This window comes from Anopheles coustani, chromosome 3 (assembly GCF_943734705.1).
Source record: "Anopheles coustani chromosome 3, idAnoCousDA_361_x.2, whole genome shotgun sequence".
NCBI lineage: Eukaryota > Metazoa > Arthropoda > Insecta > Diptera > Culicidae > Anopheles > Anopheles coustani.
In genome coordinates this window covers 83,095,185-83,121,541 of record NC_071288.1, presented here as the reverse complement: position 1 = coordinate 83,121,541, position 26,357 = coordinate 83,095,185, and the positions used below count along the sequence as shown (strand labels likewise).

Genomic DNA, 26,357 nt, shown 5'->3' with positions numbered 1-26,357 from the left:
GTGATTAAGAATTTTTGATTGTCGAAATAGAAAAATATTAAGTTCTACAATAGACTGAAGTATTCTGTTTTTGTTTCATTTTGTTTAGCAAAACGCTTTTCTTATGTTAACTATCAGTGCGTCCAAAAGCAAGTTAGAAAAACTTTACTTCACTTAAAACTTTTCTTAACTCACTCATTAATTGACGCTAAACATTTTTTTAACAAACTTATTATTGCACAAGAAGAGATTTATAGCAAGTCTTGTAGAAATATCCATAGAAAGTAATGGAATCGTGAATTTTGAATCTTAAATATGTCTGTCTTATGCATGCAACTTTGTGGAGTAGTTCTCAGCAAAGGGGATCGTTTTTTTTTGGGTATTTTGGGCCACAAAAGAAGTAAATTTGTTATCAATCACCAATGAAATGGTTAAAACGTTTACATTTTATGTCGTGAATCCCCAAACAAACGCCAAAAAAACGAAGCCCAAGCAAAATGGAATACAAAACATGGTGAAACTTTGTGCTGTGTACTCACTTTTTCGGTGTGTTGTTACGGTGCGACGGCACAATTTTGAGCATATCTCGGGAGCCTTTACTCGTATCGCGTCCAAATTGTATCAAAATGAAGAGGAACAATCCATCATTTCAACTTTTGTAACATAACTGTCCCTCACAACGCAAATGGCTTTCGTTTCTGTTTTAGCCAACAGTGTACTGACTTTATGGGTGTAGTGTATATTAAATACTACGTTAACTTGAAACAGTTAACCGATTATAAAAACCTAAAGACCAATGTCATACATCTCTGTATTCTGTTCATACGTTGCACATATAACGAATCATACCCGCGATGACCATACCAACTTACTGATGACCTTCGATAACAAGCCTATTTAGTTGTTGCGGTGTTCGTTTGTAATTTTTTATTTTTGGTCAAGCTGACATATTTCTCATTTAAAATTGGCATTGTTTGGTACATTCTATCTGTATTATTTTTTTCTATTTTCTACAAAAACAAAACTATTCCTTCAGTTTTGCAGCAAGAGCAACGAATGTACCAAGTATGCTAATCACTGGGAATTCACCACTATCAATCGAAGCGATCGTTCAAGACAACTGGAAATTCCCATATTTGCGTAACATCTTCCAAAATTGCTCTTTGAAACATTCTACCAGCAGCAAGACGAGTCAGATTCAGTTGGAACGGCTCCGAAAGCAAACGTCTAAGTGCTTATTCGCGGCTTCAAGATGTGGCAGTTCGTAATGTCACGATTACTTTTGGTGATAACACTCGTCAGTACTACTCATGGGTACATTGTGTTTCAAATTTTCCTACCTTATCGTGCACGCTAAAATCCAGAATAGAACAACATGGTATGACGAGTTTATTTTTGATGTCCGTTTCAGGTTGCTTGTGGTTGGCCCGAAATTTATCCGATCGAACCAGAACTATACGTTGGTCTTAACCAATTTCAATTCGAGCTTGGGCAGAGTGGATCTGAAAGTGAATATAGATGGTACAACGGACGCTGGTGAAACCATACTCGGCCTTACCAAAACAGTGGATGTGCGACGCTACCAAAACCGTTTGGTGAACTTTGAAGTACGTTTTCCTTTGCTGGTAACAGACATGCAATATTAACAAACCGTTCCTTACAGCTCCCGAATTTGGTACCTGGCAACTACAAAATCACTTTGGATGGCCAGCGAGGTTTCAGCTTCCATAAGGAGGCTGTTCTTATACTTAAAACCAAATCAGTTTCTGGTTTGATTCAGCTCGATAAGCCAGTCTTCAAGCCCGGTGATACGGTCAACTTTCGAGTTATAGTATTGGACACCAATTTGAAACCTCCGGCTAACGTGAAAACGGTGAATGTAACCATTCAAGATCCACGCGGGAATGTGATACGCAAGTGGTCGGCAGGACGTCTACATCTTGGAGTTTTCGAGAACAAACTCGAAATAGCTCCAACGCCACTGATGGGAAAGTTTAAAATGTCCGTGAAAATTGGTGGAGAAGAACTGATGACGAAGTCGTTCGAGGTGAAGGAATATGTACTCTCTACGTATGAAATCGACGTCTACCCTACAAAGGTGCCGCTGGAAGTAGATCAATCGCTCGACTTAACCGTAGAAGCCAAATACTTCACCGGCAAACCGGTACAAGGGACGGCTATTTTGCGCCTTTATTTGTCAGATGGTATATTGGATCAAACGAAAATGTGGGAAGTGTACGGTATGGGTCAGGCACAACTTAAGTTTAATGGTCTTCTCGATTTTTACGATCCTCAACACGATGTGAATATCAACTTTACTTAACTTAACTTTGATAGGTTTTCAACATTAAAAAAGTAATGTTCCTTTTTTTTAGATCGCACCTTAACAATCTACAAGCCAATAACGGTGCACAAGTACCAATACTACGTAGAACTGGTAAAAGATAGCCCAGCATTCCGGCCAGGCATGCCGTACAAATGCGATATTCACGTTAAGTACCACAACGGAACTCCCGCAGCGAATGTCGAGACAGAAGTGACCATTTACGGTCTCAATGATGAATATCTTGAAACTCTAACTAGTGACAAGAATGGAGTGATCAAGCAAACTCTCATCCCGTCGGCAGATTCAAACACGATTAATATTGAAGTGGGTACTTTTATTAGAAAATCAAAGTTACACTTGCCTTCAAATCCACCGTTTTTCTTATCCTTATCTCAGGTGAAAATCGAAGATAATGATCTCCTGACCGAGGATATCCATAGAGTCGAAACTAACACAGATGCTTACGTCAAAATTGAACTGAAATCAAAGTAAGTGTTCGCATCTCGGCGTGCACTTATGCAAAACTAATTGAAATGCAATGTGAAACTCTCTTTTCTGCAGGATAATGTTGAACAAACCCATCAAGTCCTGCAGGTTTAACAGCATTTTGAAGAATTTGTTTGAACAGTAAAAAGTTTATATTTATTTGGTTCTTTTCTATCAGTTTAAGATGGTGATCGATGAGCAGGATCGTGAAGTGAAACCTGGAGGACAAATTGAACTGATCATGCAAGGTCGGCCAAGATCGTATGTAGCCCTTGCAGCTTACGACAACAGCCTTCTCCAGCACAACGGCAATCATGATGTGCACTGGGAAAACATAGAGGCAGTGTTTGACGACTTTCATGATGTTCAGAACAATGAATACGATAAAATTCATGTAAGCAAAGCCAAGCTAGAACTACAGAGCTAGTTAATCAATGTTAATTTGATTGTACCTTTACAGAGTATGGGTCTTTTTGCGCGAACTTTGGACAGCTTACAACTTGAAGGTGGTACGTATTCTAATTGATTCTAAAAGTATAACAATAGCAAAATTGATGCTTGTTCCGCATGATTGTTGCCTCATAATTGTTATCAGCCAGCTATTAAAGCACCTTGATCATGTTCTAGCAAGCGACAAGCTGGCTAGATTGGAATCGAATGGCTCGTCCACGAAGCTCATCCCGTTTCGTACAAACTTCGTGGAGTCTTTTCTGTGGAAAAACCTTACGATTCCAATCAATGGTCAACGCAAGTTAATCGAAAACGTGCCAGAGTCAACAACAGCCTGGTCGTTGACGGGTTTCTCAATCGATCCCGAGTACGGACTGGGGATCATCAAACAGCCAATCGAGTTCATCACGGTTCAGTCGTTTTACATCGTCGATAATCTTCCATACTCCATCAAACGAGGTGAGGCAGTTGCGCTACAGTTCACCTTGTTCAACACCCTCGGCGGCGAATACATTGCTGATGTAACAATGTACAATGTTGGAAATCAAACCGAATTCGTTGGACAAACTGCTGGAGGTGAGTGTGTCTTTTGAAGTTAGAAACTATTGATTGATTTCAAATTTATCTCTTGCATTTAGTACCCAGCTACACGAAGTCGATCAGTGTTAAACCGAAGGTCGGCGTTCCTATTTCATTCCTGGTAAAACCCAGGAAGCTTGGAGAGATGGCTGTTCGCTTGAAGGCTTCCATTATGCTGGGCCAGGAAACGGATGCAATCGAGAAAGTGATTTTAGTGTTACCTGAAAGTTTGGTCGAGAAGAAGATGCAGTCACGTATTTTCAGTCAAAATACCTATATGAATGTATCTTTTCCCATTAGCTTGGATATAGATAAAAATGCGGATGCTGGATCACAACACATCTCATTTCATGTCAATCGTATGTATAGATGCATTTTAGTTTGAAAACCTTGGGTTTGCAACATAATGTTATGTTTCTTTTTCCAGCAAACATTCTCACCACCGTTGTTCAAAACTTTGGTGCTCTTCTACAGGTTCCATCTGGCTGCGGAGAGCAAAACATGGTTGGATTAGTGCCAAACATCATTGTGCTCGATTATCTGACCGCAATTGATTCAAGGGATACCAATTTGATCAACCGAGCCACCGGCCATCTCCGAGTTGGCTATCAAAATCAGATGAGATATCGTAAAACGGATGGTTCCTTTGGTGTTTGGCAATCTGGAGGAGGCGGTGTTTTCCTCACTGCGTTTGTGGCGAAATCAATGCAAACTGCATCGAAATACATCAGTGAGGTGGATGTCACGATGGTGGCGGGCGCCTTCCAGTGGTTGGCAAATAAACAACAATCCAGTGGAAGATTCAGTAAAGTTGGTCCAATCTGGAATTCAGATATTCAAGGCGGATTACACGGAAACGGAATTGCTTTAACGTCTTATGTATTGATTGCATTTTTGGAGAATGAGAATGCCAAACTAACTCATCAAAATGTTATTGCAAGAGGCGTGCAGTATGTTGCCGGACTTCTTCCGCAGGTAACCGACCTCTACGATCTTTCGATAGCTACATATGCTATGTGGTTGAGTGATCATCACTCAAAAGAATACTTCATTAACAGACTGATCGATAGATCTACCGTTTCTGATAATGGTGGCATGAGACATTGGAATAGATATCCGCACATTATTGAAACCACAGGTTATGCACTATTAGCAATGGTTCAAGCTGGGAAATTTCCCGATGGCGTGCCTGTTATGCGTTGGCTTGTCAACCAACGTTACGTCACTGGAGTCTACCCGCGTACGCAAGACACATTCGTTGGATTGAAAGCGCTCACGAAACTGGCCGAAGTAATATCGCCCTCAAGAAACGATTACTCCATCCAATTGAAATACAAAACGCAAACGAAGAACTTCCGTGTAACATCGCAAGAAATCAGAAAGCTACAGTTCGAGGATATTCCAAGCGATGTTAAGAAAATCGATATAAACGTTGCAGGCTTGGGCTTCGGGTTACTGGACGTTAAATACGAGTACGCACTGGATCTGCGAAATTACACCAACCGATTTGTATTGACCCTCGAAAAGCTGAACACCAACTCAGATTACGAGCTGAAGCTGAAAATATGCGCGAGTTTCATTCCAAAGCTTGCAAATGAGCGTTCCAATATGGCGCTGGTAGAAGTAAACTTTCCCAGTGGCTACGTTGTTGACCCCCGTCCTATCACCGAGGCAACCACGGTTAACCCGATACGGGTAGGTAGTCTTTAAAACAACATAGATAGTAGATTGGATTTTCCCCAATTGACCAACAAAAATACTTTTCCCAGAATACTGAGATACGTTTCGGTGGAACTTCAGTGGTGGCATACTACGATAACATGGGAACAGAAAAGAATTGCTTCCACATCACAGCCTACAGGCGTTTCAAGGTGGCTCTTAAGCGTCCAGCGTATGTGTTAGTGCACGATTATTACAATCCAAGTAAGTACCAGGTGTAATCCAGGGATATGCTAATATTAACTAAAACGTACTATTGTTTCATGATATTATGATATAATTGCAGAACTGAACGCCATTCAAGTTTACGACGTGGACCAAGAGAAGCTGTGCGACATATGCGATAAGGAGGATTGTCCGCCAGAGTGTAAAAAATGAAGAACGCTTACCTAAAACTAAGAAGCCGGATTGGTGCATAACGTTGAATCGTAGTTTTCAGAATACTCTGTAAAGAACACCGCTAAGAATATGAACTTACTCACTTTACATATGAACAGATCAGTCTATAAAGAATATGAAGAGAAATGGAAGATTGAAATAAATTTCGATGACGAGTCATGTAGCATCTTTTATTTATGGTTTACCAATTTCATTTAGGAACGCAAATCTGATACTAGCATCATTTTGGTCATCAGTACCAACAAGGTAAAGAGACATGAAAAGCTGTGATGACCCAACCTCTAGTTCTAGTAATCTTGGTGAAACGACGAAAACCGAGAACGACGAAAACCGGGGCCAGCCTGCACAGCATAATGAAACAAGAACCAAGGTGTATTGGATTCAGGCCGTGTGTAATTCAGGCCGTTGCAGTCATGGACGTACTGCGGGGATCTACATCGATATATTTCTTCCTCTTTGTTATTATAAATGTGTTTGGAGATAAAATTGTCCGACACACGTAATTTATCGAATAAACGTTCTGTTTGAAAATTTCAGTTCAATTATATCCTATGAGAGGAGAATTTATCGCGCATGCGCGTGTTCACCGCGTGCCAAGAAAGGATATTTTGCAGGGTTGAATTCAGGCGTGAGTTGACATCTTCCTATGAACGCAGGACATTTTTGCGACCTGTATTTTGTTGCTGTTTATTTGTCATAACATTCGAAACGAAAATAAAGGTGTGCACCTGTGTTGGCTGTGTTTGTCGAGACGAAAGTGTTTTGATTCTATCGATAGTGCCGCCGGTATCGATATTTACGGTGCCCCAACTGCAAACTTGCCGTTCTACATTTAACGTCAATGCTAAAGTGTGTGATTTGATTAGAATAGAAAACACTTGCGAAATTACCAATTCATTCAGTCAGCTGGCTGTTCAACTGTTTGCTCCGAAAATCGAAACGCTTTTTTAAGAATTGGTAAAACGAGGATTGTATTTATTTTCAAGGTAATTGAAACGCCCTTGAACGTGCAAAGTGTTGCAAATTGGTTATCGTAAACCAACTCCACCAAGAGGAAAAGTGCACCAAAACCGATCGATAAATTGATTTTCCCTTACAAATCGACGCACAACCAGAGCGTTGGCCATGAATGTGATTGCATGAGGAGCAATTTCTCATCGATGGTTTAAAAATGAATGCCGCTATGACCGAAACTAATACACTTCTGCAACATTGATGGGAGCTGCAATAATTGAAAACGGTGCGGGGCGCAAGACATAGGGATTCGGTCGACGGTCCTTCACATTCTAGTTCGTTCAGTGTGCTGTCATGCGAAGTGATGCAGCTGACTCACAGTGGAGTCCAACAGTTGTGCAGTGACTTATGAACACCACTGCTCGGTGGAAAACTTATGCTCTTCCACACATATCAAGCGTTCAGTAAATTCATACGAAAAGCTGGGGAGAAAAAGAAATCGTCACGAGCAACACCACGTGCAGCTCTGAGTGATGACCATTTCCGTCACTATTGTTCATCAACTAGTCGTAGATCAGCAATCATAATCAATGTTTCAGGTAAGTGCCATAGAGAAAGAACAGTTGTTAAGTTCGCACATGATTCATCAATGTTAGGAAAAAGTCATTGATAATAGAAACTACAAATAATAATGTTTGTGATTAATTAAATACTCTCTTAGGCGTTTATGGTGTGTTTTATGGCGGTTGAGTTTAGTTTTTTGCAACTAATGATCAGCACAATATTTCAAAACTATTAGGTAGTAGTTGTTGTTTTTTTTAAAATAATTGCTTCACACATTGTTCGCGATCCTGGGGACTAATAATAAACCTTCGCTTCACCTCACACCTATCTCTAGAGGATGACTTCGAACGAATGAATGAGTCATACTGAAAAAAACCGGTGTGGCATGAGCCGAGAGTGGCTCAAAATAGGCTTGGCGGTTAGTCTACTTCTTCTTGGCATAACGACCTTATTGGTCATGCCTGCCCGTTAAGGGCTTACGAGACATTTACCCTATGTGTACGAGGATAGTCAGTCAAACCTCTCGTACAGGGGAGGGTCCGGTCTCGGTTGGGATTCGAACCCACGCCGTCGAAGTGGTGAGCCCCGGCGGCGCGGACCCCCCTTGACGGATAGTCTGTAAAGCAAATTGCTAATAAATCATACATTTCCGAAGTCTAGTTTTTGTTTTATTTTTTCTCATCATAACGCAGTCATCAAAAAACATTCAATTAAATGAAGAAGCCGATATAAATACAAGGCTCAAAGCCTAATTCAAATAACATTGAGAATAGGTTTATGTTAACACCAAAGAAAGGGCACGCACAAATTGCGAAGGTTGCCAAAAAGTGACATGGTCTAGAAAAATAACTCAAGTAGCGAACAGTGTGGCAAGATGCCCCGTTGAGGTTAAATGCAACTGTGTTTTTAGCTACAAAATAGAATAACTCCTAACACTTTGTCCTTCGAAGTCTCCACAATGGACGCATTTAAAGCTTTCTGATCGATAGCAAATCACACAATTTTGGAGTTATGGCAGTTTTTGGTTTCCATTCGAGTTTATTGCAAATCTTAAATTTCAATAATCTCTTGCGTTTAATCAGTACATTTGATAAGTATAGCTGGGTTTACTTCGCGATTGAGGAAAGACACAGAGCAGGAGAAATCAGGACGCGAAATGCAAAAGATACCGCAGAAGAACGGGCGTTGTAATCGCCCGGATTTGGAATTGGTACAGAATTGCATTCATAATTCTTGCATTCTGGCTATGAAGACAAAAATGAGAACATCTCTATAATGATATAATGAGCGAGATATGCACAACAGTCCCAGATTTCCAAATTTATTTTGCATGCCAACTAAATTAACTTATAGTGAAACTTATTCTGTACCACAAATCACAAATTATTGACATTTGTCGTTCAGCTACACCGCACGGTGTGGAAAAATTGTATCGATTTCTATTTTGGAGTGATGATGGTTCTATCGGTGATATAAACAAACACGGTTTGTTTTAGTTGCAACACTTTCTTATTGCTACGAACATATTTTTATGATTTGTTTTGTTTCATCAGTATTGTTTATGTGGCACGACATCCCAAAGTAGGACAAGGCCTCCTGCTTAAGTGAGTTTCGGTGACCGAAAGACGTTTGTAATATAGATTTGGTGGTCAGCCATTCGTAATGCCAGAGGGTGGTGCCAGCCAGACTCGAGATTCGATGCCACACCTGTAGCGTGGTCCCTCGCGCTACCGCTGCGCCATGGGCACCCCCCTACTCCTGAAATACGAGTAGCTATAGTACGTATAGCTCTGATTAAATAATTATTCACACGGGTTGTTCAGTTACACTTTCAGGGCCGCTTTTACCTATAACATTAAATGACGCGTGGAAAAGAGTGCTCTCAAAAATGTTAATTTTGATCTGAGATTTTAAACTTTTTTAATAAAAAAAGGGTAAAATATCGATCTTTGTAAATTTGGGACATTTTGCTTAAGCGGACTGTGAAAAATTATTTTTTTTCGCTCAAATCTTGCCTAACACTTCAAACGAAAAAAAATAAATAAAACTAAGCATGACTTTTAGACCTCTTAGATTTAACGACCTCTTGGTCATGCCTGCTCGTTAATGGCTTACGAGGTCTCGGTTGGGATTCGAACCCACCGATTAGATTCCATTAAAAAAATCTGTCTTTTAGAAACATTTTAACTGATGAATGTTGAAAATGTCTGATAAATTTGTCGTGTGATGTCTTGTCAACCTGAGTAATCCTAACGGTACCAACAGATTTGGTGTTTTCAAAGATACACGCTGCCCACAACAGGAGGCAGGAGGCAATTTTGAAAAGATATGTAGTTTAATTGAACTTAGACTATGTTTGTTCATCTAACCCATCGATGGATTTTTAGCTCATTTCCATTCAAATTTAATGCCTTCCTGCACAATTCAGCGTTCTAACTAGGAGCGAATATTGGTGGCATAAAACAATATTTTATTCTATGACACAATCCCGAAAACTTCGTGGGCCTCCTTTTTGTATGGAAAAGCGTTTTGAAAAACTACTTGAATCCCTGAAGGGCATTTTCGTGGAAAAAGTAACACCCCGGTCGCGCCAGCGGTCAGTTGTGTAAGTTACGGCCTCGATAATCCTGATTGATAAATGTAGCCTCAGGAGTATCCGAGCGTCCCGCTCGCGTGGCACAGTACCGGCCCCGGGCACCGTAGCGCCGCACTGACGAAATTAAATATTGCAAGGATGACTAATCGTGTTTCATAATTCTTTCCAAACAGATGGATATGTTTTGGGGCCGACGGAGGTGGTGACACAAACCCGCGGTGAAAGGCGCCTAAATTATTCAGCGAATGCGTCGGGGGGCGAACATTTGAATAATCCCGCGATGATCAGCCGGGGCATGACTTGTTCACCTGCAAAACTTTTAGTCCGACTTTCTTTCCCTTGCTACGGGGCGCCCAATGCTCGCGGAGGTGACGCTGCTTTGCATTTTGATTAGTCGTTACTTCGTCGGCTGCCGGCGGGAGAGAAAGGGATCTTAAGGATGAGCCGCCATAAATTATGCAACAGTTGTCCTGGCCCTTTCGCAATTTGCTCACCCGGCACGAAATGGCAATCATTCGATGGATGATTATTTGACGGTGGAAATAATCGAAAATAAGATTACGTGGGGGGTTCAGGTGAGGGATGTAAAAATATCAACAACAACAAATTTGCATAGGAAAACATGTCCCGAAATGCCGTTGAACTATTTAGTTTGGGAGAACATAATTCCGATGGAAAAGTTCGATCTTTCGTGTTGTCAACCAGGCATCGTAACAGAGTTTTCTTTCACGTTGATTTCGTTAGAGTTTTATTCTATTTGAACGATCTTTATATTTCTACTGCGTTGTTTATGAAACAATTTAATGTTTAATACTCTTTCTTTCTATATTCAACTTTTGTTGCCATTTTTAACGAGGATAACGAACGTAATTATTTCTTCGAACATTCCAATTGCAGACATGCCGACTCTGGAATCTGAGTATTGCAAGCGTGCTAGCGTTAACACTGTCCAACGTGTTCCTCACGGTTCGGCTGCTGCACAGTGGCGATTGCAACCAGTACAGCAGTGGCGAGGATGGCGTTTCGATGGTGCCGCGGGCCCCCATCCTCACACCCGCCACCTGCCTGGAGTACGTGCTGGCGGAGAGCCTAGCGAACAGCACGGATAAGGCCGTTTTTTCCGGGCTCGATCTGCGGCTGGGACGCTGGGACACGCGCCGGTTGTACAAGATATTCGACTTCGCCGTGGTGGGTGAGCGTTTTCCGGAGCTGTCGGGCACCTACAGCGTCTGCCTGGCGACGCAGAGTTCGCTGGAGAAGATCTACTCGCTGGTGCAGGTGGCGCACCATTGGTCTGGGCCGATCTCGACTGCCATCTTCGCCGCCGGCAACGACGAGCTATACCTGCTGCAGATCTACCTGTCCTACCTACGGCTCTGCTTCCGCCCGATCCGGGAGCGGGTCAGCTTTCATCTGGTGCTGCCGAAGGATCGGGCCCCGACGCACCTGAAGAGCGTGCACGTGAGCGACTTCACCAAGTTCGATTGTGCCAAACCGGAGGCGACGCTCAACGATCTGCTCAAGCTGCGCAAACCGGACACGAGCAAGTGGCGCATCAAGAACCCGTACCCGCAGAACCACCTGCGCAACGTGGCCCGGAAGGCGTGCCAAAGTGGATACGTCTTTCTGACGGACGTCGACATCGTGCCGAGCGTCAGCTTCGCCGAGCAGCTGGACAAGTTTCTGCGGAAGCAGAAGCCGCACCATCTGACCGCGTTCGTCGTGCCGACGTACGAGCTGGACGAGCGGGTTCGCTTCCCGCGCAACAAGACTGACCTGATCCGGCTGGCAAACAAGGGCCTAGCGAGACCGTTCCACCACAAGGTGTTTATCTACAATCAGTTTGCGACCAACTTTTCCAGGTAAGCGCTCGGCTTCTGTCTTCGTTTGTAATTTAGAAACACTCTGCATCCTCTCTTTAAATCATGTTAGCTTGACCTTAGCCCCGGTGATGCTCGGTGAAGAAGAGATCGAGAACAAAGTTGTGGGTTTTTCTCTTTACTTTAGAGTTATGTTTAAATTTAATAGTTACAATAACGGCATATTTAAAATGGTATTGATGATTCATCGATTTTCCCGTAATACATTGCTGTATATTTTGTTTATGAATATAGCATGTGTCGGTGTCATTGGATTACAGTGCAGCGAAGCATACATACTCGGGTTGATATTTATTTTCATTAGTATCGTATATGAGCCTAAACTTTTGTAATTATAAATGAGAAACCCTGAGATTGGTACGATTAATTATTGTTCTACGAAAAACCTTACTAATGTTGTTGACAATCTTTGGTTTGTGTTACACAAATATAGATTTTGTGCATATTTATTATGTACTATTTTATTTGTTACGAACTGTACAAGTGTTTTCATGTTTGTTTTGCTAGTGGTTGTAAAACTACGTTTAAAATGTAAAATTTTGATGATTTTACAATACAGGATCTTTTTTTTTCAAATATAGGAATTAAACAAATTTTCTACTGCATTTGCAGTGCTAAAACTTAATATGCGGAAATTTTTTGAATCGACGGTTCAGTATTGGTCGAATTTTTTTATATACACAAAATTCCATGCCGAAAAAGATAAAATATATAAAAGGTTGCATCTAACTTGCATTAATATATTTTTCACGAAGTAAAAGCACAATTTTTCTTTTCGAGCAACTCGTTAGTATGTTTAAGAATTTTATTATTAATTCCTTAGTTCGTCCTTTGGCACGGTTAGCAAGTCGAATTTCATTTAGTGACCTTTGACTTTGAAATTTAAAATCCTGTTATAATTTATCATAATAAAAACCACGTTAGGAACCATGAGTACTAAGTTAGGAGTACATCCAATTCACTCATTAATTGCACTCGTGTTTGCCCGAAAACTCCCCCACCGATTGAAAGGGAAATATAATCTCCCGTAAGTAGGAGGATTTATAGAGTGTCGTTAGGCGAAGGGGTCGTTTGGCGGGAAAGTAAATTGATTTTACTACCTTCCTGCCAGTTGAGGACAAGTGCTGCCCGAGGGTTTTATGTGCACTTACCCGCGCGAGCCCGATAAGTCCGGCTTGTATCGTAACACCTTAGCACGTCCTCCCCGCGCCCCGGTACCGCGAACGTGAAGCGTATTGATTTGCTTCGCACTTCCGGCTCCCTGCGCCGTGGTGCAAATGACGGTTCGTTCATTTATTTCATGTAACAATCCTATCCATTCGATTTTCACGATCGGCGGTGCGTGAAGCGGTGGTCCAAGATTTATTACTGCAAGGGCCATTTACACTGAAGCGCTATTTATCATCGGCTTCTGATGCAATCATTAATTCTTCGGGCTCGGGCACGTGGAGGCATCGGCTGGGGGTGGGGAGAGCTATTTTCTCCAAGCACGGTGAAGAAAATGTGGTCCGGTTAAGAAAGAAGATGCGCTGACCATCGTTGCCTTCGCTGTCGGAGTGTAATAAAACAGAGATAGGGCACAATAAACCGAGGTTGCTGATGCAATCGACCAACAGGGGGCATTTGTCGGTGGGCGAATCCACCCAAAACGGGGGCGATTCAATCAGGCGAAATGGCTAGGGTAGCAAAGGATTTAACATTGCTTATTATACGTGCCGCACTGGTTGAGGCCGTGGGGGTTTTCTACAACCGCCCCGTACGAGATCATTCGCAATCCAATCGTCGATGGAACGAAATGGATTGTCTTTGACAGCTTCGTTATCATTTGTCCGCTGCGCAAAGGGAACAAAAACCCGAGCCGGTGGGCGGTGCGTAGCAAAAAGACACGATTATTCACGCGTACTACTGACGGAGCGAAGCATAACCGCATTAACACACATCTACTAAATCATGACTAATCCTGTTATACTGATTGTGCGAGCAAAACGATGCGCTTTGAGAACGTTCCGGGGCGTGAGCAATAGAATGCAATATCAATTTAGCCGGTGTAATGGATTCTAAAGCAATCTAAACACAATTACCAGCAACCAAGCGTTCCATAAACGCAAACCAATGTGCAACACTACTCCTCAAATGGTTTGCGTGAGGCTGGGCATAATTTTGGAAGCATCATTTGGCGGTAGGCGTTCATTATTAATCGCTCATAATTGATTCGAAATCCATCATCGAAAGGTGAGGATGAGTGATGAGGATTAAATTACACTTGTTGAAACAGAACTAGCTTTACACGTTGCGAAATAACGCTTTTATAACTTTAATTGAATTCGTCGTCGTCAAACGTCTAAAAAAATCTTAAGGCAAAAGTTTTTCAAAATATTTTTGACTTAAAACATACGAGTGCTTACGTCTTACGTCTGGTTATTAATATTGAAATGAGATTGAAAGTGATCGATTTGTTTGGAGAAAAAGTTGCACAATCTCAGTTATTATCAATCTTTAGGGCATAAGATCAGAGGCGGATTAAGTGTTCTTGAGGCTACAAGTTGTAGGCCCCAAAAATATACGGTACACTGAACATTCAACTTTATATTTAAAAAGTTTAACATTCCAGGAGAATCATTTTTCACGAATAGTATTTTATATGAACAAAATTGACTAGTAAGCTGATTGTTTTTAAATCTAATTAGTTATTGAGTCTCTTAAAAACTGGAAATGTTCTTTTGAGTGAAAAGTTCGAAGAGAAAAGGTTAGATCAGTGCAAAGCATTAGAACTGTGTTTGGAAATGGGCAGGGAATTACTTTTGCCAATCCATGTCCATTATGCTAAAACTGTTGTGAGAATTTTCCTCTTCTGCAAAATAATCTTTACACTAATCGCTTTTATATATGTGTTAGTGGATCAGTATTTTATATTTTAACTTAAACAACCCTCAAAAATGTGACGTTTGGTGACCTTTTCTTCAAATCTAAGCACAATTTACTCGTTTGCTTACCCTTTGATCCACCTGGGTATAAGATTGTCTTTAAACATATTAGCTGTAGACATCCAACCGTGGAAGAGAGCAAACCCTAAAAGCTTAACAGTGTTTGGTAGCTCAATGTGGTTGAGATGATCGCGTTGCCGACCAATAATAGATCCATTTCAAAACATCCTCCTAGCAATTGCTTCACGTTCTTGCTCTAATGAAATAAAGAAGAAAAATTGTCCGTCACGTCCGTCGCACACACAAAGCCCCGGGAAAACCCCCCCTGTTGGGATGGAGTATTCTCATCGTAGAACTTTTTGATTTCACTCACTTGCCACACGGAAAAGTTATACACCGCTGCTGCCGTTAAACAATTAAGCCGTAAAACGACCGTCTGCTCCGGAGGCTGCCCTTCGGACGTCCTGAAGAACCGCAATAAGAGTCCGAAGCAGATCCTCTTCTTTCCTTCCTTCCTGCCTTCCAATCCTTCCTGTACCACGTTCCTGGAGCCCGGTACTGGGCAGCTATCGGCACATCGGGGAGGGCCTGCCCATTCTGCACGTGGTCCGGTGTTTCGAGTCGCCGGAAGATAATATCTTCATATCTCATTGACGCCGTCGTGACCATTTGCGATCAAATTTGGCGGCGAACTTGCCGAAACTCGACAGTTATTGCTCAAAGTAAGGTTTTTACGATAATTTATGCTTCTGATGTCGACATTCTTTTCAACCTCCTTGTGACCGGCCGGAGCGAAGGGAAGAGGGGCGCGCTTTACGACGTTCTTCAGTTCGTTCGTTTTTTTGCCCCCCTTTCGGCTCCGGGCGGCGCAAAGCAACCCCCATCGGCTCCGGTCGGCCCCGGAATAAGTTCTCTAATTTAAGAGCTCGTAAAAGATGAGATGCTCTGATTTTCATGTGGCGTACCCGGTGATGCTTCGGCTCGAAACACATGGGACCACAACAGCCTTTTCCCACAGACCACTATGCGGCCGTAATCTTTCGTCCCGTTTGCGGCGGAGGCAAGGTTACTTGGTTACTTGAGTGTTTCTTAAAAAAAAACGAACAACCCCTTGGAACTTCCTTGCCATAGTGTTGCGGGCGTCACGAAAGCACCCATAAGTCGTGAGGTAATGGGGCACGAAAAGTGGCAATGGACTTCCCTCGGAAAGGGAATAGGTCCTGTATGCTTAATCTTTCAAAATGTGAGACCCCTAACGAGCCGTTCGAAGAATGGGGTTTTACAACACCGATCGCATAATTTTACACCCTCGGTATCATCGGTTTGCAAAACAAGAGAACAGAGAGCGGTGGCTGACTACCTGTTCATGGGGTCGTGCGTAATGGGGTTTTACGAAGGCGATTAGGAAGTTTCAATCGGTTAATGATCGATGAAGACGATGAGAGGGTATAAAATTTCGTAGGATGCTTCGCAAAAAGTCCATGTATAGCGAACCGATTTAACGGCAGTACTTTCCTATCTTAACATTTACGCAGGTGGCAGGCGGACGTAGCCGAGAGTGACGAAACGAAAGTGTCCCACAACGTGACGAACTTCGAGTTTCTTTACGAACCGTTTTATGTGGCACCCGACACGGTTCCACCGCACGACGAACGGTTCCTTGGCTACGGATACACGCGGAACACACAGGTACGTTTATAGATCCATTCTTAATGCTTTAAAATAGTTGTTAACTATCTAACCTCGATATGTCTTACAAGATTGCCAGCTTGTTTTTAGTAGGTTTTGGTTGTTATCACTCATTATATTACACGCGGCGCCTGCATTTCAACTTTATACTTATTACTTTCATACTTTCATTTGATTTTATTATTTGAAATGTTCCTCAACATACTTACTTGCTAGCGCAAATTTTTTTCTGGATTTACGTTATGGATTTTGAATAAATAAATAAAAGCTGAAAAGAACTCAATTTCGATCATATTTGCTTTACACCGAGCTAGCGGAATGATGAAGAAATCCATCGAAAACCCAAAAACGTCGAAAGATAGTCAACAAATATACTAAAAAGTAAAAATTTACGGATTTGAAAAATCTTCAAAAGTAGTGAAGTTATAACGTTTTGAAAACAAGGACCAAAATGAACCCTAAAAACCATTCAAGGGATTGTCAAGTTGGTTCCTGGAACTGATCGAGCAGCAAAAGTTGAAAATTTTGTTTTAGATGTAGCTTTGGGTTTTAAGAAAAGCCTTACCTTTTTGGAAAAATATTCAGCCGTTTTCGAGATGTTAAAATCGAAATTTGCGTTGCGGTCAAAATGACGCTTGGGTTGTAATGTTAAGGTTTCAGGAAAAGGAGAAAATTAGAAAAATGTAAATGACAAAAAATTATGATCAAATAGCACTTATTTTTATTTCAACTTTATTACTTTAAACTACAAAACTATATCTCCCACTCAGTTTTTTTTAAATTTATTCATTTGACAGATTTTGAGCTAGAAGAACGACATTTAATTTCAAATTTAATTCCCATATTTACATCACTTTTCTTCTTTTCTTTTTCACACAATTTATAAAGCAATTTGAACGATGTGGAGACCCACGCAAGTTAGCAGAGGAAATTTAATTTTACGAACAACTAAAAATCTACAAAGTTTTAATATTTCCTAGGTAAACCGTTAAAGTGCTAACCATGCTAACTTAACCTAAGAGAAACTCGTCAAGCATAAATCCAGCAGATAGAAAGAGAATATATTCTTATAGAATTAATTGTTCCCAAAGCAAACCTCCATCCCTCTCCGACACCAGATCGTTCGATCGTCGGACGCAAATGGCGCGCACGAAAGTTGGTCCGATCCAATTGATTAAAGAGAAATTTTCATCCAACCCGTAAATCATTTCGCTTGCAGCATCACTGTGCACTGGGGCGCAAATCTGGCCAGCTCGAACACGCAGGTCGGGTAAGGGATATTCGGGGTGGGGCGTCCGATTACGCTGGAGTAAAGTAGTAGAAAGAAAAAATCACACAAGAAGGAACAAATTAAAAGTTCCCGTTTGAAGATGCACGACGCAAAACTTTCCCGACGCCGTCGGAAAATGGTCGTAACGCATCGCGGCGCTACGAAAATCGCTCCGAATCGAACACGGACCACCATTTCCGGTGTCCACCGGATGGGCGTGCATTGGGCAGATATAATGGCCTGGTAGATGCTCCAGCAAGACAAATCACCGTACTTGTGTTGTGTGTTTTTTTTGTATGTGCTCCCACTTGATGGGTCGGTTTTATTTCTCTCCCTCTCTCTCTCTCTCGCTCCCTCTTTACTTCCTCTTCCCCTTTTTTCCACCGGCGATTGCACTCGACGATTGCAAATTGGCTATGGAAATTAGTTTCACGCTTCAGTGCAACTTGCACATGCACTGCGAGCTTCCCCTTCGCACTCCCGCCTTGGTGTGTATGCGAGTGTGTGTGTGTGTGTGTATGTCGTTCCTTTTTTCCATGAAGCATCCCATCGACAAGCAGACTCCGACCTTCGCGATGAGGAGCACTTTGAGTTTTGTTCGCATCTCATTTTTGCTGTGACTTTTGTATGTGTCTATTTTCCTCCACTTTCCATTCGGCTCACCCTTGCCTTGCCGTAGTCTTTTGAGGGTCGGGAAACTATTCGTCACTCGCTTGAGCGCACCATCCGGAGTCGTGCGGCCAAGTGCTTTCTAAATCTGTAAAGCCCGAAAGTGGCTCGTGATGTCAGCTGCAGTCAGTGCCTGTGGTGCTCGAATGAACCCAACAAATCCAGCGCCCCCCATTTGGCGTGGCGATGGTTTTTATCGTGTTTTTATTTCATTTCTACCCGTTTCGGGGGCTTGCTGTTTTTCGGTTAATTACAAACGGCGGAGGTGCCGTATAGTTTTCGCCCCATTCGCACGACATCCGTTCTTGCTGCGGGTTTTCTCCTTCGCTATAGGGGATTTAAGTCCGAGCCTCACGGAGCAAAAACGCTGCTGTCCGCCTCTTTCGCGAGATCATAATTTTCATTACCATGCAAATTTTATTTTTCCACCAAACCACCCTCAAGGGGAGGATTTGGAGGAAACCGGGTTGTCATAATGTGATGAGTGCCTGCGGTGGGAAGCACAAGGCTGGCACTTGCTCGATGGTCGAGTTATTTCCCGATGCCGGAATGGAACTAGCCGAGCCTGACTGGCTGGCCTGGCTGAAAGGGGGAGGAAAATGGCGCAAAGCAAACGCAATCTATCATTCCACGAAGAAGGAAATGCATTTCTGGTGATGTGACAAATTCAGAAAGCAATTTTGCAGCACAATGTATATCGTTGCATAAACGAGTGTGAGGCGCTAAGTATTTTTGCATACAATATTCTAAGAAATAATTCAATCTACTGGTGCTATATTATTTAATTTTTGTCTTGTTTTGCGGCGCATAAACGTTAGAGGAGAAATTTCGCTTACTGAAAAACCTGTCAACGTGTTTACTTTCCTGATCTTTTCACGCCCTTTTTGATACCCTCTAGCAGCGTCGTGGTTCAGCCCGATTTCCAATCAGCTTACATGAATAATTTAAAAATCCAATTATTAGTCCGTTTCGGCGCGCGAACCTTAAGACCACCGGGTGCCGGCACTCATACGCCAAACCTTTGCCGGTGTCTCTTGACCTTTCGATAATTTTCTAAAACCCCTACATCGATGAAATGAAGCAAGCAAGGGAGAAGAAAAACAGAAAAATCCCGAACGCGTTATGCTGGCTCAGGTTCGACATAAAATGACTAGCAAATAACCGATGAACGAAAAATCTTCTCAATTTACTTTTCTGCTTGTGCGGAGTGTGCGGGGAAGGGACGCTAAAAAGGGGTAAGAAAACAAACACACCCTGCCACCTTTTTGGCGGCATTGAATACTGATGATCTCTTTAAAGTGGTAGCAAGTGCGGGAGGGAAAAAATCGTTCATCCTTTTTCATTCCTTTTTACATCAGCATAACCCGGGGGACGGGAGGATCCTTTTGAGCGTGTTCTTCTACATTTCTGCTGATACACCACTCCACGCATTCGGCGAATGGGAGCTTTCGGCATAAAAGTGTTACTGGCCCCGGGAATAGTTGGCGACACTTGCGCCATCCGACCCCGGTGGGTGGGGGTGGCGGGAACGAAACGAAAGCGATCCTGATTTTCTTATTCACCGACATTTAACTAGCGCGTGTTTGGAATTGATAAAAACTATATTAAAACATTGCTTTTCTGGCAAAGCCTTGGGGCCCTTGCGGTGGGGTAGCTTTGATGTGCCGTTGTCGGCAAAAAAGGGGTTGCAATTTCGAACCGGAGTCAAACGGAACTCGTTCGTTGCCGTCGAAGTCTTCCGACACACACACACATAGAAAGCGGCTCTTTATGACATCGGTCCCCTTCATTCGCCAAGTGGATGCGACGGTTGAAGTGCCACCGTGTCCCCGGATTGTAAAGGTTCGGCCATAATTTGCCGCTATCACAGCTGCTCGAAGAGTTTGGTGGCTTTCCGACCGAACGCCGAAGGGTCGTGTTGAGAGGTCTTGAGAGGGAGAAAGATTACCCCTTGGTTCGGCCTTGGTACCGCCGTTTGGTTATGATGGACTGGCTATGATCATTTCTTTATTGGCCACGCAACACAAATATATAAAATTTCCTCCTACTGAAACGAAAGTGGAACGATGTTCTACCGGCTGACGAGAACGTCCCGTCCTTTCCCTGTCGATAAATATTGTATGATTCAATTTCTGTCACTCGACGATAGTGGTGTTTGTTTTGTTGTGGGCTTTGTAGCATAAATAAAAGAAAATTATTGCATCTGCCCTTTTTTTTTACTAGCGCTTCGTCCTCGGATGGAATGGTTAGGATTTTCGGTGTAGGCAAACGAAACTACTCTCTAATATTGTGTAGCTTGATTATATATTTAGGATGTGACCACTGGAACAAATTTAAAACAGTGCATTATGTTAGAGTGGACAGTTTGTATGCATACGCTGATGAAATGCTCATGAAATGGATAACTTCGGAGTTCAGTTTTTCTTTTAAGTTTTCAGGTGTGAAATATCCTTAAAGCTTCATTTTTCATTAAGCAGTCGGTCATATTTGAACATATTTTGAAGATATTTATACCAACCGGCAATTTACTGTGCCTACGCTCGAGATATCTGCAGTTTGGTATACTTTTTACGATCCCTACACCCACCATAAACCATAAACATGCCCACGCCATACAACTGGTTTGACGATAGCTTTCTTTGATGCCGAAAACGTGACCCATTCTAGTACGGTGACCTACGCGATCCTTCTAGTATAGAATTATTAAACTCCTTTCCAGAAAGTATACATTTTGTATGACACTGCGCTGCCGTCCATTTTGTCTCGTCGATGGCCGCTGTGCTATTTCATAGAAACCAAAGTTAGCAGCGTGTTTGAGACCACTTATTTTAACGATTTTGAAGCCTTAATGGCTGTATCATTATATACATACCATTTTTTATTCAATTTTAGTTTTATGTTTTTTTTAATTGCAGTTTATTATGTTATATTAATTGAAAATAAGTTTTGTCTGTAATTGTATATGCCTTATGTCCAAATTTAAATTATTCTTGATACAATTCTCATATCGGTTGAATAGATAATTTTTATCATACGTTTCTCCAATACAATGATGCATGTGCAGAAAAGAACATTCCGTTTGTAAAATGTAAAGTTAAATAAATTTATGTTTTCTTGATTGTTTTTTGTGTTTATTTTTTTTTTCATCAAAGACAAATGTGTATCACTATTTGCCTATTTGTATTCATTGGGAATGAATAGAACAAAATTATGCTGTCCTTTTTATTGATTACTTGAATAATCAATCTACCTTCGTTTGTTTTACACAGGTGTACGAAATGTTCGTGGCAGGATACCAGTTCCAGGTGCTGACACCCCTGTTCACCGTGCACTGGGGGCTGCAGAACAAAAAGAGCCGTCCGGCGTGGCGCGAGCGTCAGAACAACGTCAATCGCAAGTACTTCGAGGTGTTCAAGCGGGAAGTGTTCGCACGCTACCACAAAGACCCGCTGCGGATGTTGCTTCCGAAAAAGGCGCAAAAGCAGCACGGCCAGGGCGCACAGGGCGCCGTCGGTGTGGCCGCTGGAGGACCGAACGCTGGCGGCGCTGGAGCACCGGAAAAGCATAAATAAACCTCGCACCCTCCTCGCGGGGTCGGCCTGCCAGCACTGCGGGGGAGAAAGGGAGAAAATCGAACGAAAAATGTGCTCAAACAGTCACTGCTGGAATGCAACAATGAATTAAAAATGAACCCATCGCAACGTTGGATGGCTCCGCTGCAAATGAAGACATCACCCCCAACAGGCAAGGCGATCCGCGAGGTTCCGGGTGCATCGTAGGGTGCATAGTACTAGCCACTGCACAGCTGCAGTAAACACGTGTTGATAGAGTGTTCGTTTATTGTTCTTCTTTTTCACTCCGCGCCTGAGCCAAGGTGAGCCTGTCAGCCTGCGAAAAGGAAAGGTACATCGAAAAGCTATCCAACATTTAAAATTCGATAAAATATGCCGTCAAAACCATTGAAGCGAAAAACGGTTCTAGTACACCTTAACCTTAATCGGATCTTCTCTCTGATTCCGGATGATATTTTTGGTGCCATAAAATTACGCTAAGACATGCAATACTAATTATATCGTATCGAGCACGTTACTCCACACACGGTTGGTTTGTTCCGATTAGAGTTACTATTTCCACGACAAAAGCGCAATCCTTACATTCTTGCGTTACGCTCACGCTCTACGAGAGCAGCCAAAACAGGGGTCGTATAGGGCAAAAAAAAAAAATGGGGGAAAATCATGATCGATGTTGCAATATAGGTAATTTTACATTTGTTTCCATGTCCACACCTGCTCACATTTACGCTGGTATCGATGCTTTTTATTACTTCTAGCACTAGGTGACGTTGTTTAGTAAGGCTTTCCGTAGCTTAAGATGTTAGCCAACGATTCGGAAACGAAAGAAAAATAAAACAACAAAATAAAAACCCAACGGCCGGAGAGCGTGGGAATGTCAAATGCTTTGTGCTCAAATATAAAACAAAAAGTAACATGCCGTTTGTTGATGTTCGTCGAATGTATATATGATATTTTGTAAGCCGTAGCTACACAAGGTAACAACAATAAAGTAAATGTGAAACCTTTTGGACCACACTGTGTTGGAGTTTTCTTGGCGATATTTTATTACATGGCGATATTTTTAAGAGTGTTTTTTCATGGCGAGCATGAGAAAGTTTGAAATAAAAAATGTTGTATAATCATTCGGGTCGATCATTTTATTAATTTGATTTACATGAACACAGTTAAACAAACTATGAATCTTTTATGACGCAAGAAAAATGTTTCTTAAAATAAAAACGGAAACTGTTGTGGACTATTTAAGTTGAATACATCATTCATATTCGTTGTGATTTTTTTTTTCTTTCTGATTTACTCCTTCTTCTTCTTGGCGTAACGACCATGTTGGTCATGCCTGCCCCGTTAAGGGCTTACGAGACTTAATGGGGAGGGTCCGGTCTCAGTTGGGATTCGAACCCACGCCGTCGAGGTGGTGAGCCCAGGCGCTCATGGCATACACTTTGTAATATTTGTTTCGTAAATAAATATGCAGTCAAATATTTGTTTATGTTTATATAATACATCCGCATCACAACTGTTGTTTGATTGTTTGTTACCAAATGTAGAAAAAAACAAATGAAAAATGTGATCCCACAAGATCCCACGCCGTTTTTTATCCGCATTAGCAACGGTGCTATGAAATTGATGGAACTGTATCCACGCAAGTGTAATATGTTTAGTGACTTTTTCATTAAAAACTGTTAAACTGTAGGTATTTCCGGATCGGGGTTACGTTTGGCGCTTTTTGCGACTTTTATACATATTTTGAAGCGAAAATATTTTGCGCCAAGTTTGGCTCACAGTGTTTCTAATTATTCACAATGGAGACTATGACGCCAAAACGAAATAACATCGCACGTTCTGCCCTTGGAAAATCCATGGACATGTCAAGGAGAGACAAACAAGTGAAAAGAGGAACATATTTGTGCCGAAAAGAGAGCAGCTCGTGCAGCAAAGGAAGTGTAGTAGTTTTAATCACTCAGATAGAAGAGTGAAGCTTGTTCCAGTTTCATCGATAACTTTATTACGAATAATTTTTACTACGCCCGTAGCGCGCTTTTATATTCAATCGAACAAAGGCCTGGTCGCGACGATTTTACGGGGTGGGTCGTCCGGTGCCATTCTCATGAGATGACACCGGAGCCTGGCGAGTCTAATTCGCTGTATGATAGTGAGGTCTCCGTACAGCTCGTCGAGCTCGTCATTATATCGGCTCCTCCATTGTCCCTCCTCACATACGGGGCCATCTCTTGAGCATCTTTATCTCGAACACGGCTAAGAGGGTTTAGTCTGATTTGGCCAGAGACCATGTCTCTGAGCCGTATACTATGATACACATTCCTGATACTATGTATGTCCGGTATACTCCCAGCTTAGTGCTTAAGTGTACTAAATGTGATTCATCCAAAATTTAGGAAATGATCTCGGATCATCGTGGGGAATCCCCTCCGTAATCGGCATGACCCATGGAAGGTTGATTTTATGCCGGTAATCGTTTCAGTGATCCGCAAAAGACAGCTCCATCCAGACACTTCACTGGCATCCATTCTCAGTTGGTGATAAGTGTTGCGAAAGATTACATCGTTTGCTCCGCCTTGCCGAAGAACCCATTTTTTCTCGTGGTGTAGGCACATTATAAATTGTACAAACCTATACATTATTGTTTAAAGTGGCATTGTGGCATTGAACAATGAGTTACTCCGCCAAGGTTCTACTCATTTTGGTAGCTTCCGTGGTGTGTATGCAATGTTTGAGTCACAAAAACGAACCGTGCAATACACAGCTTGGCAATTCTGGACGATGCGTGCCGTTAGAAAGTTGTCTTAAAATGGTTGCGCTCCGAGAAACCGCAAAATATCCTCAGCAGCTGAACACATTGATCGCCAACTTCGGAGCCTGCGGGAGCGACGCCAACACAGATCCAACCAACGCGTTGGTTAGTATTCGTGGACACTAATCAGTGGGAGAATCCGTGTAGACATTCCATGTTTTAATCTTCCGCTCGTTTGTTGTTTAAGATTTGCTGTGAATCACCCGCCGATACTGCAACAACGCCGACAGCACAGCCTACAACAGATAAGTCCATCACAATAAAGCCCCCGAGGACCACCAAAACTAAGCCCACGAGGGCCTCCACAAGAGCGTCAGTCATCACAACTCCCAGCACGACTACCACCATTCCGACGTATCCGCCTATTGTTTACAACAATGCTTGCGGAAAACTAGCGGCCTTCGAGAAAATTTTTATGGACCTGGAATATTTTAATGATATGTATAAGTGGGTCGTTCAATTGGAAATGAGTGCGGGAAAGTCCCGCTGCGTCGGATCATTGCTCACAGAACTTTACGTCCTCACGGCAGCCCACTGTGTGCGTGGTGTGAACAAAGACGAGTAAGTGCTTTGTACCTTTTTTTTGGAGAATATGTACTGATTGAAAGCACCGTTCTTTCCAGCATCACCATGTACTTTGGGTTGGATGATACGACAAAGTGGCCCGAATGTCTCGACGATACATCTTGCCAAGAACGGAAAGCGGACAAAATCATCATTCACGAAGAGTACGACGTACATCTAAAGCAGAATGATATTGCTCTGATAAGGGTCGATCATGCTTTGACATTTAGCGACTATGTAGGGCCAATCTGTCTTCCGGTGAATCAAACGTATAATGAATCTCTGCCAGCCTCGAGAGTTGTTTCGTATGCCTTGGGCGAGACATTCGGTGGTAAGTTATGCATAAGCATTAGGTATAGGCGCCTTCCTATAGCATCTAACATTCTGTTTCGACTATTACAGGCCAACCAAGTGAAACCAAGAGAATAGTCTACCTGCGAGTCGTTCTACATGATGAATGCGCGACTCTGCTCAAAAAGACGTCTTTCTTGCCATCCCACAACATGTGTACGCTTGGTATGATACCTGGACAAGACGTATGTCAGGGTGATTCCGGGGCACCGCTCGTGTGGTTACATGGAAAACAGATGTACGTGGTCGGTGTGGTCAGCCATGGTCCCAACTGTGGAATGAACACCGTAGTGCCGGGAATAGCGATGCGCGTCTCCGAGTTTTTGGATTGGATCTTATGGAACGTTAAAAGCTAAGAATGCCGTTTTTATCACCAAAGCCTTCTGCCATAATGCCGCTAATGAACGCCGCCGACGTTCGAACATTGGAATCTTCACAGTTGAAACATGACACAGTTAGAAGTGAAACTTTTGAATCTAATACCCTTATCATATCATTGCCTGATGACCTTATCATCAATGGCGACATAACAAATTCACTGGATTTCACTGGGCACCAGGGAGTGCAATTTTAT

General features: G+C 42.4%; 2 protein-coding genes and 1 pseudogene across 2 annotated transcripts; all 3 read left to right on the top strand.

Moving 5' to 3' along the window:
- The first annotated feature begins 1,231 nt into the window (after nucleotides 1-1,231).
- Nucleotides 1,232-6,013, top strand: LOC131267779 (thioester-containing protein 1 allele R1-like; annotated as a pseudogene).
- A 1,428-nt stretch (nucleotides 6,014-7,441) lies between these two features.
- On the top strand, nucleotides 7,442-23,035 carry LOC131258855 (beta-1,4-glucuronyltransferase 1). The gene is made up of 4 exons (XM_058260244.1): nucleotides 7,442-7,491; nucleotides 10,950-11,914; nucleotides 16,392-16,545; nucleotides 21,754-23,035. Exons 1-4 carry the CDS (start codon nucleotides 7,483-7,485, stop codon nucleotides 22,054-22,056), a joined length of 1,431 nt encoding a protein of 476 aa, XP_058116227.1. The 5' UTR covers nucleotides 7,442-7,482; the 3' UTR covers nucleotides 22,057-23,035.
- Nucleotides 23,036-25,498: 2,463 nt separating this feature from the next.
- LOC131267768 (CLIP domain-containing serine protease B15-like) lies at nucleotides 25,499-26,139 on the top strand. The gene is made up of 2 exons (XM_058270727.1): nucleotides 25,499-25,763; nucleotides 25,835-26,139. The coding sequence occupies exons 1-2, from the start codon at nucleotides 25,499-25,501 to the stop codon at nucleotides 26,137-26,139; spliced, it is 570 nt and encodes a 189-aa protein (XP_058126710.1).
- Nucleotides 26,140-26,357: the final 218 nt, after the last annotated feature.